Below are 14,847 nucleotides of genomic sequence, written 5' to 3' on the forward strand. Positions count from 1 at the left end.
GGAAAGATGGTATGCTGAAATATTATGAACTGTACTGCTTCGGTTTGTATTTGGCACTTGTCCTGATTTTTTGGAATTTGACTGAAGGATTTCTAATTTCTTCCACAGTTTTTTTGACGTGATGTCCTTGTCTTTCTCAGTGCGCCATGATGTTAATAATTCTATGCGGTCCCACAGCAACTGATGGATCTTGTTGCTCAGTTTCAGGTGGAGTCTGAAAAGTTGTAGCTCAGTCTCACTAATTTCGTACCGGGTCCGCCTGATCTGGTCTTGGAGTAGGGCCTTGCTAGCTTTGTCCAGGATAGCTTGTGTCTTTCTGGTGCGTGTGTGATAAGACAACCTTGTAAATGTTGGCTTCTTAAAAGCTGCCGCAACCAGAACTTGCTGCCAACATTTACAAGGTTGTCTTATCACACACGCACCAGAAAGACACAAGCTATCCTGGACAAAGCTAGCAAGGCCCTACTCCAAGACCAGATCAGGCGGACCCGGTACGAAATTAGTGAGACTGAGCTACAACTTTTCAGACTCCACCTGAAACTGAGCAACAAGATCCATCAGTTGCTGTGGGACCGCATAGAATTATTAACATCATGGCGCACTGAGAAAGACAAGGACATCACGTCAAAAAAAAAAAAAAAAAAAAAAAAAAAAAAAAAACTGTGGAAGAAATTAGAAATCCTTCAGTCAAATTCCAAAAAATCAGGACAAGTGCCAAATACAAACCGAAGCAGTACAGTTCATAATATTTCAGCATACCATCTTTCCGATACAGAAGTCAGCGTACTGAATAAAGGATTTAACTACGCAATAGCTCCAAAAAGAGTACCCGTCGAAGAGATCGTTTCCAACGTCGAAGCAAGTCTTTCCACCATAGACGAACAAGATGCGGAGTTAATTAGACAAGATGTCGCCAGAGTCTTAAGACAGTCAAAACCACCGCAACCAAACTTAAGCAGAGAAGAAATGCAAGCCTTAAGGAATCTAAACAAAAACGAAAACATTCTAATAATGCCAGCAGACAAAGGAAATGCCACTGTCGTCATGAATACGTCGGATTATAATGCAAAATTGGAGGATATTTTGAACGACCCAATATACAAACTAGTCACCAGAGATCCCACGACATATTTGGAAAAAACAACTAAGTCCAAAATTCTCGATTCATCAATAAACGAGGATACAAAGAAGAAACTTATTCCGAGGGAAAAATCGAGTCGTTGCCCAAAATTCTACGGGCTCCCAAAGATCCATAAGGACGGGGTTCCCCTGCGTCCAATCGTAAGCGCCTTTAACTCACCATTATGCAAGCTGGAAAAACATCTGGCCAGTGCACTTCAGCCTATAGTGGAAAAGGCAGATTCCTATGTTAAAAACTCAGAACATTTCACTCAGATTTTAGGTTCTCTCAGGATGGACAAGGACGACATTATGGCAAGTTTCGATGTCAAATCCCTCTACCCGAGTATTCCAGTAGAAGAGGCACTCTTGCTTATAGAAGAAAACGAAGATCTTCCGCCATACATAATGGATCTGTCAAGACATTGCCTGAAAAACGCTTACTTTATGCACAACAGGAAAATTTACCGACAAATAGATGGAGCAGCAATGGGATCATCTCTCTCACCTGTGATTGCCAACCTCTTCATGATTTACTTCGAAAAGAAAGCAATAGAGAAGGCAAATCTGAAGCCAAAACTATGGACAAGATACGTTGATGACGTATTTGTTGTATGGCCTTTTGGCAAGGAGGAGCTTTTGAAATTCCTAGATCATCTGAATTCCATTCACCCAAGGATTCAATTTACAATAGAACTTGAAGAGGATAACAGTCTGCCCTTTTTAGATGTGCACATCACAAGGACCGAAGATGGACACTTGGAACACACTGTCTATAGAAAACCAACACACACTAATAGATATCTGAACGCTAAATCTCATCACCACCCATCACAGATACAGGCAGTGGCAAATACATTAATTGCTCGGTCCTTCAGGCTCACAAACGAGAGGAACAGAGATAAAGAACTGAAGAAAATTAGTACCTGTCTTCAACAAAACGGATACCAAAGGCGCACCATCAGCAAGGCAATCAGTAAACAACAACAGCCGCAGCAGAGAGTGCAGGACGAGACCCAACGAAGATCGATCGCTGTCCTGCCATACATCAAGGGGGTTACTGACAAAATCGGCCGAATATTACGGAAACACGACATATCAACGGCATACAAACCTGACCATACCATCGGAGCAATACTAAGAAACCCAAAACAAAAAATTACTCTGGAAAACCAAGGAGTATACAGTGTAGCATGCGGATCGTGCAGCCTGACGTATGTGGGACAGACCGACAGAAGGATTTCAGCCAGGCTCGAGGAACATCGTTTAGCCATAAGAAACAAACAAACAACATCTGCTTTGTTTCAGCACCAACATCAGACAGGCCATGAAATTGATTTCGGCACTTGCAAACAAATAGCTAATATTCCTGATTTTAGGACTAGGATTATACGAGAGGCCATCGAAATAGAAAAGTCCGGACACCTCAATACGAGAGACGACGCTCTGCATTTATCCAACACGTGGAGAACGATAATCAAACAGCAGAGCGATGCGCAGCAGCCAACGGGGACATCGCAACTACGATCGGGCGAAATTAACAACGCGACAATTCAGGGGGCGGAGCCACCTCCCCCCACGCACAAGCAGCACCGTTACCATCTCCGGCGCAGAGTATAAATACCGCACGCACCGCCGATAACCTCCCAGTGTTCGAAGTGTTTTCGGAGCGCGAGCATTGAAGATGCCAAGTGAGATTTTGGCGAAACGTCTGCAGGATTCCAGTCGGATGCAAGATTTGCAGGATTCCAGTCGGATGCAGGATTCCAGTCGGAGTTCAACGAGCGAACGGATGATATCCCGGAATATAGTGTCATCACATTTTTCCATCCGTGAATCAATACGTGAGAATATATATATATATATATATATATATATATATATATATATATATATATATATATATATATATATATACATATATATATATATATATATATATATACATATATATATATATATATATATATATATATATATATATATATATATATATATATATATATATATATATATATATATATATATATATATATATATATATATATATATATATATATATACAGGGAGGGATGTGGTTGAAGTAATGCGGGGTGATGCCGCACTCTCCCTCATCGAAAATTTAGATTCTGGTTTCGTTTAAAGATTTTTTTTTGCGTTTTTGTTCACGTTGAAGGAAATGCGACGATAAACTCGATGTCGAAGGAAACGCATGCGGTAAGAATATCAAACGTTTCGGTTAAACCATTTCTTGTGTCGCAGGAAAACACGTATGCCGTTCCTAAGCGGTCTAATATGAAAGTCTCGTTTAAAACATTTTTTTTTGCGGCGAAGGCAGGCGACGCGATGATCTCACCCGCCAAAGTTTCGTTTAAACATTTGGCAAAGCGATGATGTCATGCAGCCGCTGCCGCACACCGGCGACGCGACCACGCTGCCACGCGGCGGGTGATGATGTCATCCAGTCGTCAAACGCGACGGCGGCGGTACGCCTGAGTCACCGCACACAATCGCGCTGCAATTTACATTCACGCAGCGACCAACGGTCGAGTTTCGAAGCGAAGCGGCCCCATACGACGACGGTTTGGTTAGGTTAGGTCGCTAACTACGACCAATTTTATCAGCGGGTTGCGTTATATTGCGCAATTCTCGCCAACACAAATCTTAATTATTCTGAAGGAACGTTGTCGAAAGTAATTTTAAATTCATTAGAAAAATTGGTTTAATTAACAAGTGACCGCCGCCATAATGAGACTTCATTCTTTGGATTTTTGTTTGTGTTTCACCACTTGAAAAAGGTAAGTGCCAAGTAGAGATCTGGAACAGTTGGAGAGTGAGATGCCTATTCCTCGCAGCAAAAAAAAATGTTCACCTGCGAATATTGCAACCGCTCGTTCAGCCGTAAAGACCACCTGGCGAGGCATGGGGATTGTCGCGCAGCAGTACAAATTTGTGACGTTTGCGGTGGGATATACAAATCCGAGGGGGCTCTCCGACGCCATCAACGCGAGAAGCATGAGGTTCCCAAGGCGAAAAGACCCGCCGCCGCCCTATTGCTGCAGACGAACAAAAGCGCCCGAGACTTGACCTACCGGAAGGTAAGGATTTTTGCTTTTAAATCCCAAACAATTCTCATATTGTATTTTATAGCTTCGACATCATCATCATCACCATCATCCACGCGCCATTGTACGCAGTGTAACTTGACCATTCCTGCAATGAGATGGCAAGGACACTTGCGTACTTTGGCTCACCGCCAAAAATGCAGCGTGGTGCAGGAGCCAGGAGTAGAAATGATACAGACCTCCTTCCGTAACCTCATAGCTACATGCCGTCTGGCGTCCACCGTTAACCCTACCGACGTTAAGGGCTTCTTGGACCACCTTAGGTCCAAAATCCTTACGTTGGTAGAGTCGAACGTCCGACGCTACGGCAACATAAAAGTCGGTATGGAGCTATTCGGAAACTTCCTCTTGCAGACGAAGGAACAAGAGGAGGTCAAGTCCTTCAATACCAAATATCGACTGGTGAGGGGAAACACCGATCTGGAGGAGCTGTACGTCCAGTTCGTCGACATCTTGGCTACCAAAGCGTCCGAGTTTCAGGAAAGGGACAGCGGTATGATTCATAAAAATGTATATTTCCGAACTAATTTCTTTCTCTTTTTTACAGGCTGGGCGTTGCAGGAACTCCTCCATTTAGAAATAGGGATTAACAAGTACAATCCCCTAAGGGCGTCGTCCTATGTTAGCCTGCCCAAGGAAATCGAAACCAAAAAAGCTGTTTTGAACTTGCAAAATACGGACGAAAAATGCTTTATGTGGTCGATCATGGCTGCTCTTCACCCAATTCACTGGACAAATAACGCTAACAGGGTCAGTAACTATGTAGAGTTTCAGAACGAGCTGGATTTTACAGGTATCGATTTTCCCGTTAAACTTAAGGACATATCCACTTTTGAACGGTTTAATGAAATTTCGGTCAATGTCTATGGCCTCGAGAGAGTCTATAGCAAAGTCCGTAATGACGTTGAGGTCGTTGGTCCTTCGCATTTTACTGAATCTCGTACAGAGAGACATGTAAACCTCTTATTAATTAGTAATGACTATGGAGAAAATCATTATTGTTTAATAAGAAGTATGTCTCGGTTGGTTTCAAAACAATTAACTAAAAAGTCCACTACAAAGTTTTTATGCGATGGGTGTTTGGTTTATTTTTATAACGAAGAAAAACTAAAGCGTCATAAAGAACACGACTGCACTCACATTTCCATCAAACTTCCGACCACCGAATTGCGCAAGGATAAATACGGTAAAAATGTTCCCGCGAATAAGCTGAAATTTGAAGAATTTGAACATAAATTAAAAGTGCCTTTTGTTGTGTACGTGGGCTTTGAAACAGTCATGACTCCTTTACAGGTGGAAGGCGAACCGAATCCCGACAAATCGTTTACCGTCAAAACTCATATTCACGAGCCTTACTCTTTCGCCTACTATGTCAAATGTGACTTTGACGATTCCTAGTTTTAAACAGTACAGAGGTCGGGGCGCACACAAAATTTTCATTGAATGGTTGGCGAGCGACTGCAAAGCGCTCTACAACAAGTTCATGAAAACTTCCGTGCCCATGACCACTCTATCGTTTGAATAAGAGGCCGGCTTTCGAAACGCTGTGGCTTGTCACATTTGCGAGAAGCCATTTAATGCAGAGGACGAAAAAGTAAGGGATCATTGTCATATTTCGAGGTGCGGCTCACTCCACTTGCAACTTGAATTTCAAAGTTCCGCGGCACATCCCTGTCTTTTTTCACCATTTAGGTTTCGACAGTCATCTATTTGTAAAATTTATGGCTGAAGAAGGGAAAAAGATCGATGTCATCGCCCAAAACAAGGAACGTTACATTTCCTTTACGAAACATGTCCTAGTCGATAACATTGAGTCGGAGAAAGGAGGCAAAGGAAAAAGGGTATTTTTAAAACTACGATTTTTAGATTCATTTCGATTTATGGCATCCAGTTTGGACAGATTGAGTCGAAATTTGAACGATAGTCAGTGTCGGGAAGTCAAAAAATTTTTTTAAAATGAACAAGAATTTCAACTTATTCGACAGAAGGGCGTTTTTCCATATACGTATCTAGATTCTTTTTCAAAATTAGACGAAACCAAACTGCCATCACGCGAAAGAGCAACAATACCAGGGCGGATTACAAGCGTGCCTGGACTGTGTGGAATTTGTTCAAATGTAAAACTTTAGGCAAATATTCAGATATTTATTTAAAATCCGACGTTTTATTTTAGCCGATATTTTTGAAAATTTCAGAGAGGTGTGTCTGAAAACGTACGGTCTGGGCCCGAGTCAGTTTTATACGACACCGGGTCTATCATGGACGAGCGCCCTTAAGGCGACAAAGGTTGAACTGGATCTGTTGACCGACGTGGACGTGGATACACTTCTTGAAGCACGGTATCCGCGGAGGAGTCAGTCAGTGTAGTGTGAGAAAGGCCGCGGCTAATAATAAATTTTTACCTAATTACGACCCTTCCAAACCTACCTCTTACGTCATGTACTTGGACGCTACCAATTTATACGGGGCGGCCATGTCACAATACCTCCCAACGGGAAACTTCGAGTGGTTGGAGAAGGACAAAATTCAAAATTTAGATATTACGCGTATCCCCAACGATTCACCTAGGGGCTATATTTTCGAAGTAGATTTGGACTATCCGGAAGTGCTGCATGATGCACACAACGAACTGCCTTTTTGCCCGGAATCCATCGTTTCGCCAATCGCGAAAACCAAAATGAAAAAACTTATTCCAAATTTAAACAATAAACGTAATTATGTATTGCATTATAGGAATGTGCAACAGGCTTTAAGCAACGGCTTAAAGCTTGTTCGCATCCATCGCGTTCTTGATTTCGATCAATCTCCCTGGCTAAAACAATACATAGACTTGAATACGGCGATGTGTAATACAGCTAAAAATAAGTTTGAAAAAGATTTTTTCAAACTTATGAATAACGCTGTGTTTGGAACAACGATGGAAAATGTAGACAAAAGGGTGGACGTGCGGCTCGTTTCCCATTGGGAAAATATTGGGAAAAGGTTGGGGGCAGAAGCGTTAATCGCGAGACCTAATTTTAAAAATGTCGCCATATTAAGCGAAAATCTAGTCGCTCTCCAGATGGAAAGGACTAAAGTCGTATACCGATACCGACAGCCTCGTTGTCCAAATTTTTTGCGAAAATTTCTACGAAGATATGAAAGAAAATTTGGACAAATTCGATACGTCTAATTACTCGGAGAACAACCAACACGGCATTCTTGTAAACAAGTCCGTTCTTGGTAAAATGAAGGAAGAGTACGCAGGGCGGCCGTTGTGGGAATTCTTGGGTACGGGAGCGAAAGCTTATTGCGTAAATGTGGACGGCAACGAGTTGACCAAAAAGGCCAAGGGCGTTGCTGACTCGGTCAGCCAGCGCGAACTTAGTCTCGACGACTATAAGCGCGCTGTCGACGAGGAAGGCACGCTAATTTTGCGCCAAATGTCTTCGTTTCGCTCACATTTACATGATATGTACGTCGAACTGAAAAATAAGGTGGCGTTGTCTTACGCGGATGACAAACGACATCTTATACCCGGCTCAGAGTACACGCTAGCTTGGGGCCATCGAAATTTGGTTGGTTCAAAGGACAGCGGGAAAATCACTGACTGATCGACCACATACCAAGCAGATATTTCTTTTGGAAAACTAATATGTTACGATTCCTTTAGATGATTGTAGTTTATATTTGTGTTTAATTTATGTATCTATTTATGTCCATATATGCTATTTATATATGCATATCGTTCGAATATATTTATTAATATGTGTCTATCCTGATGAGGTTTTGTATATGATTAATAAAACAATTTGTCCGATATTAGTGTCATTAAACGTCTTTTTTCCTATTGCATTTTATTTATTCCGCAAAAAAAAAATGTTGTCAATAAATTATTATATTTTACGCGACCTTGACGACCTTTTATTAGTTGAATTCTCTTATCGTCGCCGCCGCCGCGAAATCGTCGTCGGCTAGGCTCGGCTAAGCTCGACTAACGTAGCGCGCGAAACGGGTCACCGGGCATAAACGACACACATCCTCCGTGTCGGCCCGCGAAATCGTCGTCGGCTAGGCTCGGCTAGGCTCGACTAACGTAGCGCGCGAAACGCTATAAGAACAGCGCGTCGGCGGCGCTTACACCCGAAGGTTCGAGGTTCGAATCCCCCGACCGCGCGCGACACACCGGTCGCTTTTTTCGCCAAGCGCAAAAATACGTCACATTTATTTCTCGCATCCCCCACCCCGGAGTGCCGAAAAGGCACTAAGAAATTTCTTTTTTCTACGAACCCCCTTTTTTTTACCGGGGGTGAGTTTGCCAAAAAGGCACTAACGCAAAAACTACCCCCTACCCCCCATTAAGGGTGACATCTGGCGATCGAAACCTGAGTTCTTAATGGGCGGCGACATCTCTCGTAGAATGGTCAATTTTTTTTTTTTCGGTTGCTTGGGAATCTAAATTTTCAATCACAAAATCTCCCCCGGGGGACGGGGGATGGTGAAGTAACGACTAATAACTACTAACAGGCATATTAATTTTTGAAGTTTGCAAATTTAATTTTTTGACCATAGAAGATGTTACAAAATTTGATTGCGAGGCTGAATCGAGTAATGCTCTACAAGTTATGATATTTTTATCCTTGTCGTACAATTGTACGACTGCCGTGAACAGTAAAATATAAGAATTGGTGGTATTTTGATAAGTATTAGACATTACTTGGTTATTAATTGACTTTTCGCCGCTTTGCGCGCTCTTCAAAGAATTGTCAGTGGTAACATTGCAAGTCGTTTTTTCTTTAGAATTTTCTGAAATGTCGCACAAGTTGTTGTTTGAACTTTCTTTTGATCGATGTAATAAAGTTGAATGTTTTTGTTGACAAATTTTACATGCAGAAGATCGACATTCTGAATTTTTATGCCCATACCTTAAACAATTTGAACATAAATTCATTTTCTTTACCATATCGAATCGATCCGAGACTGACAATTGTTTGAATTTTTCGCATAAGTATAAAGGGTGTTCATTTTTGCAATAATTGCATTTTCAGATGTAGTTGGCTCCCGAAGAAACAAACGATCGCGATTCGTAAGGTTTTTTAATAGTTATACATGCCTTTGTATCTAAAGTTTCTAGCATTTGACATCTTTGTGATAGGAATTCGTTAAAATCGTCAATTTTCGGAGAGGTTATGGATTTGCAAAAATTTTCCCATTCGCGTTTAGTATTTAAATCGAGCTTGGATACTAAAATATATGTTAAAATCGTGTTCAATTGACCTACATTTTCCCCTAACGATTCTAAAGACCTGTAATTTTCAAAGAAGGTATTGGAAAAATGTCTTAAAGCCGTGTGAGATTCTTTATTTAATGCAGTTAAATCCATTATTTCTTTCAAGTGCGAATTTATTATAATCTTGTTGTTTTCATACCGTCTTTCTAAAAGGGTCCATGCCGTTTCATAATTTGAGTCTGTTGGAGTTAAAGAACCAATTATATTTTTCGGCTCGCCTTTAAGGGAGGCTTCTAAATAATAAAATCTTTGTACCTTCGATAGGGTGCTGTTATTATGAACGATGGCCCAAAACATGTCGCGACGGACGGGGCAGGCATCGGAATGTGTGATTCCCCTAGAATTTCTTGGAAATGATGTTGATCTAATATTTTTTTGGCTTCAGCTATGGCGTCGAAATAGCGGGTTTCAAATTCTTCGCGTTCGATTATGCAGTCATTTTCGTCATAATTATCCGGAAAATCGCTTAATAATAATTCTTCAAATTGAGTTTGAATTGATTTAAATTTTTCTAAAGTGGGTTTTATTGATTCAAATCTTAATTGTAATTGTTCGATATGTTGATCGATATTACTTTTTGCTAAAAAAGTTTTAAAGCCAGTTAATTCTCCCTTGATTTGGGCTCTGCTGTGCTTTAAACGGTTTAAATCAAATTCTGAATCGTGTAAGTCGTTATCACCTACATCTGACATCGTGCCGGCGTGAAATAGATAGATATTCTAATTCGAAGAGGTTTTTGCTCGAGGTTTGTTTTTGTGTCGGTGATTAATTGAAATTACGTGTCTTTATTATATGAAGTTTACGAGTTTTTTTTTTTAATTATTATTATGATTATTATATTCGAGACCCTCAAACTTTTGCCTACAGAGCTAATGACATCGTGTAAATCCACTTAATGCGATTGCAATTCAGAACGAGAGACAAATGTCTGAGATTTATATTTTTCGAATTACGTGCGCAGGCAAAATATTTCGGGTAAGTGATAGGTACTGGAAAGGACTGACCTTGATTATCGCTCTAGCTTTCGTCTGACAGGCGACAAGTGTCGATGATTGCAATTCTCAGGTTGATACGTCGTTTATGTCCAAGTCTGTCCGATGCTCGGGCGCCAATAATATGTTGGGGTTTTCTCACTTGCTTGGTTGTTGAAATAACACCCACGCGAACTTCTCATGCTTTTACTGATTTTCAAAAGGAACAGAGATAGACTTCTACACTACTAATTTAAATAAAAATTACATGTGGTCAATCCCCTCGTTTTGCGACCTAATTCTCTAACAGTTTATTCGCCACTATCCACGCGGTTTTTCGCTCTTCCCTTTTTCATGTTGTCGTGCGGCGTTGCCACTATTGGCTCACATTCCAAGTACATAAAAACTAAACAACTTTAGAATTATATAAACTCTTTCAAGGGAAAGTGAAAATAGTGGGTTACGGGGATGATTCGGTCCTGTTCTGCGAAGGAAAAGACATCGAGTTACTGGTGAGCAAACTTAATAGAGCTCTAAAAACATTACAGAACTGGCTAGAGAACAACAACCTTTCACTGTGTGCTGTACAAAAGGTAGGAGAAGAGCCCCGCCGGTAAATATAAAAATAGATAATAAGGAAATTGCTTTTAAGAACCATGTAAAATATTTAGGAGTGGTGCTACAAAAACATTTAAAGTGGAGTATGCACGTGGAATATAGCTGTGATAAAGCAAAGAAAGCAATTAATATAATGAAATGCGTAAGTAGGGTTTTATGGGGTGCAGACCCGCAAATCCTAATGACCTTACCTTACTCTGTATTATATTACCTTACATACTCTGATTAGGACCCACCTAGATTATGGTTCCATCTTCTTGAACCCCAATAACAAGACTGCACTTAACAAGTTCAACGCGATTCATTTTGAAAGTTTGAGAATAGCGCTCTGATGTATGAGGTCAACACCAACGAATGTCTTGCTGGCGGAAGCATCGGAACTGGACCTGGATAGAAGGAGGAGAAAACTGGCAGTGTCCTTTCTGGCTGGAGTCCTAGCCATTGCAGACCACCCTTTAACAGACCACATAGAGAATCTCCGACATTATTGTGATGAGGAGATGATTTAGATAGAGATGAAGATAGAACATCGGGTGTCCCTTACCTGGTCCAGGCATTTAATATTTATTTGCCTTACCGTAACAGACTTTACTCGAGTGCGACTTTCCCGTGCTTTAACGTAGACTTTTTTAACTCTATTGCCGTGATTGAACCACTTAAAATATAAATAGAGAAAATCCGGAAGCCCATTTTAGTAAGAAAATAGAGAAATATATCCAAACACATTGTCTGGTTTTTATTGATGCCTCTAAACACGGTGAGAAGGTTGGATTTGGTGTTCATATACCAAAAATTAATTCTAAATTTCCGGCAAAACTTCATAAAGAAAAGAAAACAGCAGAGACGATAGCAATAAAGGAGGGACTAAGAGTTGCTCTACAAAGAGCCTTTACAAAAGTTATTATTTTATCAGAAATTCCGACACTAAAATGGACTACATAACGTTACAGGTCCGAGAGATGATGATGAGGGCTAAAAGTATGGGAGTAGACATTAGGATGGGCTAGATACCGGGGCACTCGGATATTGAAGGTAATGAAAAAGTGGCTAAAATAGGAAAAGACCTAAACATCCTCTTGAATATCAAACTGGACACATGACGTGAAGAATACAATTCTTAGAGATATTACTAATGTTTTTCGAGAATGGTGGAAAAACCCAATACAAGACAAAGGTAAAAGATATAGAAAGTTAATACAACGTAATTTTCCTAATAGAAGATGGTTTTCTGAACTTGCCTACATAGGCAGACGACATATAACTACTATAATTAGAATGAGAACTGGACACTGCGCGGTGGGGAAACACTTGGCCCGGATAGGGGTTAGGGACTCTCCTTTCTGCGAGTGTGGCGGGGTTGAGAACCTCAATCATATATTTTTCGAGTGCCCTATAACAAAAGTCCCGGCTGTGGATTTATACGTAAACTTTAGAAATTTCGGACTTTCGGTCATATGCTTTTTAGATTATAATAGGATAAAACTTTAAGTTAGTATTCCAGGTCGGACAGCCTCTCCCTAGTAACAATACTAGGGAATTTTAAAATGTATGTATTTGACTCTGTTTTGTCTCAGATCTGATAAACCTGGTCCCACGGTCCATCCTAAGTCAGGAACGCCCGTCCCAAGATCCATAGTGCTGGAGTTTGTTTGTCCTTTTTTGTTTTTAGATGTGACAGTCTTGCCTGTTGGGAGCACTGAACCTGCCTACTAACTGACCCTATCTCCTTAGCAGCTTTAGATGCCTTTTAAATAGAAACAGAAGTCTGAAAAGTAAACTTCCCCAGGAGAACATTCTGGATTATTTGGGGCAGTTCGAAATACTGCTGGCAAATTGCCTAGTAGCAGCGCCAACCGCAGAAGAAGAAGAAGAACAGTGGTGCACATGGTCTTTTTGAAATCACGTTTATTAGTAGAAATGTAATACGGTTAGTTTCAGTTTATAATAAAGATTCCGTTTTCATCATTTTAACCTGGTAGTAGAGGTCCGTGGTTATTGAAAAATCAAAAATCGAGAAGAGATTTCTTCAAGTAAAACGGCTACTGAAAAGAAAAAAAACTGATCTTGCATGTGTTTGATGGAACCGGGTACGACAAATGGAAATTTCTCATATAGGCGACATTGTAGATGCTTTACCTGCAAAAGAAAAATCGGTCTAGTATGTCCAATTAAAACTAAATATAGAATTTCATAAATGAGAGAATAATAGTGGAAATAAAACGTCACAAGTGTTCAATGTTTCATGTCGAAGAAATCAGAGAGATACGAGAGGAGCAAGAAGTTATTCAAACACAAGTCAGCCATCAAGAAGTCAAGGAAGTTCAGCAAATTATAGATAGAGTGAACATCTACCAAAACATTAAAAGTGCAATCGGAGGTAATTATCAACGAAGAGAAGAAGATAGTCAACATGTTGCAAGTACATCAAAAGTAGAAGATATCAATTACACATTCCATGTTGAGGTTATGATGACAAAAACAGAAGATTTCTCAGCAATTAATCACATTGCGTGGGTGTTGGACAGGGGCTGTTTGGACCACAGTAAACACTGATAAGTATTTTTCAGAATTCATAAATCTTACAAAACTAGTAAATGTCAAGGTAGGTGAAGGTTTTTCTCTAACATTGAAAAAGATAGAAAATATTAATGTATGCTTTGAAGTTTGTGGCAGAATCATAAAAATAAATATTAAAAATGTATATTTTGTGCCAAATATGAAACATAATTCATTCATTCATAACATAATGTAAAGGTACATTAATTGCCATAGCAACCAAAAAAAAAAGTTATATGAACTATCATCATACAAATGTGCAAGAAATGACAAAGAAGGAAAAATGGCATCGTTTGATGGGTCACACAAAATTTTGAAAATTTAAAATTGATGTGTAATTTACAATTAGTCGAGGGTTTACCAAATAGACTAGAAAATTAATTTTTAAAGTGTGAAACTTGTTTAGAAAACAAAATTTCGAATCTAAAATTTGAAACAAAAGAAGTAAAGCAAATGATATACTGCAGAATATTCATACAGATGTGCACGGCCCAATAAAACAGGAAGGTTATGAAGGTGAAAAATATTGTGTAAGTTTTATTGATTATTTCAGTAAAGTTGCTGTAGTTTGAACCCAAAAATGAAGTATTTGATCGTTTTGTGCAATATGTCAAATTAGTTCAAAATCAGAAGGGAAGGAAAATAAAATAAATTCATTGTGATTATGTTAACAACGAAGGAATATATCTACGACCAGGACCTCTTTATACTCATGAGTTGAATGGCGCAACAGAAAGATACAACAGAACAATTATGAATCATGCTAACTTGAAAAATCTTATTAGCCAGAATGTATTCGGGCCTATATAGGAAATCGTTTGTTAGTAAATACAAAAGTTCAAAAAATACCTTATGAAGTCTTTTTTAATAAAAAACCCAATGTATCTAATTTACGCTTGTATGGAAGCACTGCATTTGTTAGAATTCCAGAAGAATGTAGAGGTTCAAAATTAAATCCAAAAGCAGTTGTTCAGAATCCATTGTTTCTATTTCCAATAGTACTTTTAACTCACAAAAGTCGGGTTAGAGACCTTTTGGGATCGGTAATTTAAATTTGCGCGTTCACCCAGTTTCTTAAACCCGCGTAACCCATGTGACGGCTTGTGCGCAATCGCACAAGAAAAAGAGGAAGTTTTTGACTTTGAGATTCAAATAAACACTTCCGCGTGGTACGGCGCCAGAAACAGAG

General features: G+C 39.8%; 1 protein-coding gene across 4 annotated transcripts; it reads left to right on the forward strand.

Moving 5' to 3' along the window:
* Positions 1-3,240: 3,240 nt before the first annotated feature.
* LOC132702068 (uncharacterized) lies at positions 3,241-8,001 on the forward strand. 4 transcript variants are annotated; one of them, XM_060670481.1, is made up of 4 exons: positions 3,241-3,917; positions 3,975-4,217; positions 4,270-5,037; positions 6,440-8,001. In XM_060670481.1, exons 3-4 carry the CDS (start codon positions 4,338-4,340, stop codon positions 6,451-6,453), a joined length of 714 nt encoding a protein of 237 aa, XP_060526464.1. In that variant the 5' UTR covers positions 3,241-3,917; positions 3,975-4,217; positions 4,270-4,337; the 3' UTR covers positions 6,454-8,001. The 4 variants fall into 4 exon arrangements, with proteins under 4 accessions (XP_060526464.1, XP_060526463.1, XP_060526462.1 ...); XM_060670480.1 differs by having other exon boundaries at positions 4,270-4,994; XM_060670479.1 differs by lacking the exon at positions 6,440-8,001 and having other exon boundaries at positions 4,270-4,737; positions 4,792-5,803.
* Positions 8,002-14,847: the final 6,846 nt, after the last annotated feature.

This window comes from Cylas formicarius, unplaced genomic scaffold (assembly GCF_029955315.1).
Source record: "Cylas formicarius isolate icCylForm1 unplaced genomic scaffold, icCylForm1.1 PGA_scaffold_5__7_contigs__length_24384050, whole genome shotgun sequence".
NCBI classification, from domain to species: Eukaryota; Metazoa; Arthropoda; class Insecta; order Coleoptera; family Brentidae; genus Cylas; species Cylas formicarius.

Excerpts from the sequence above, each read along its gene's own strand:
- LOC132702068 (XM_060670478.1), top strand. The coding sequence starts at position 4,338 with ATGAGATGGCAAGGACACTTGCGTACTTTGGCTCACCGCCAAAAATGC.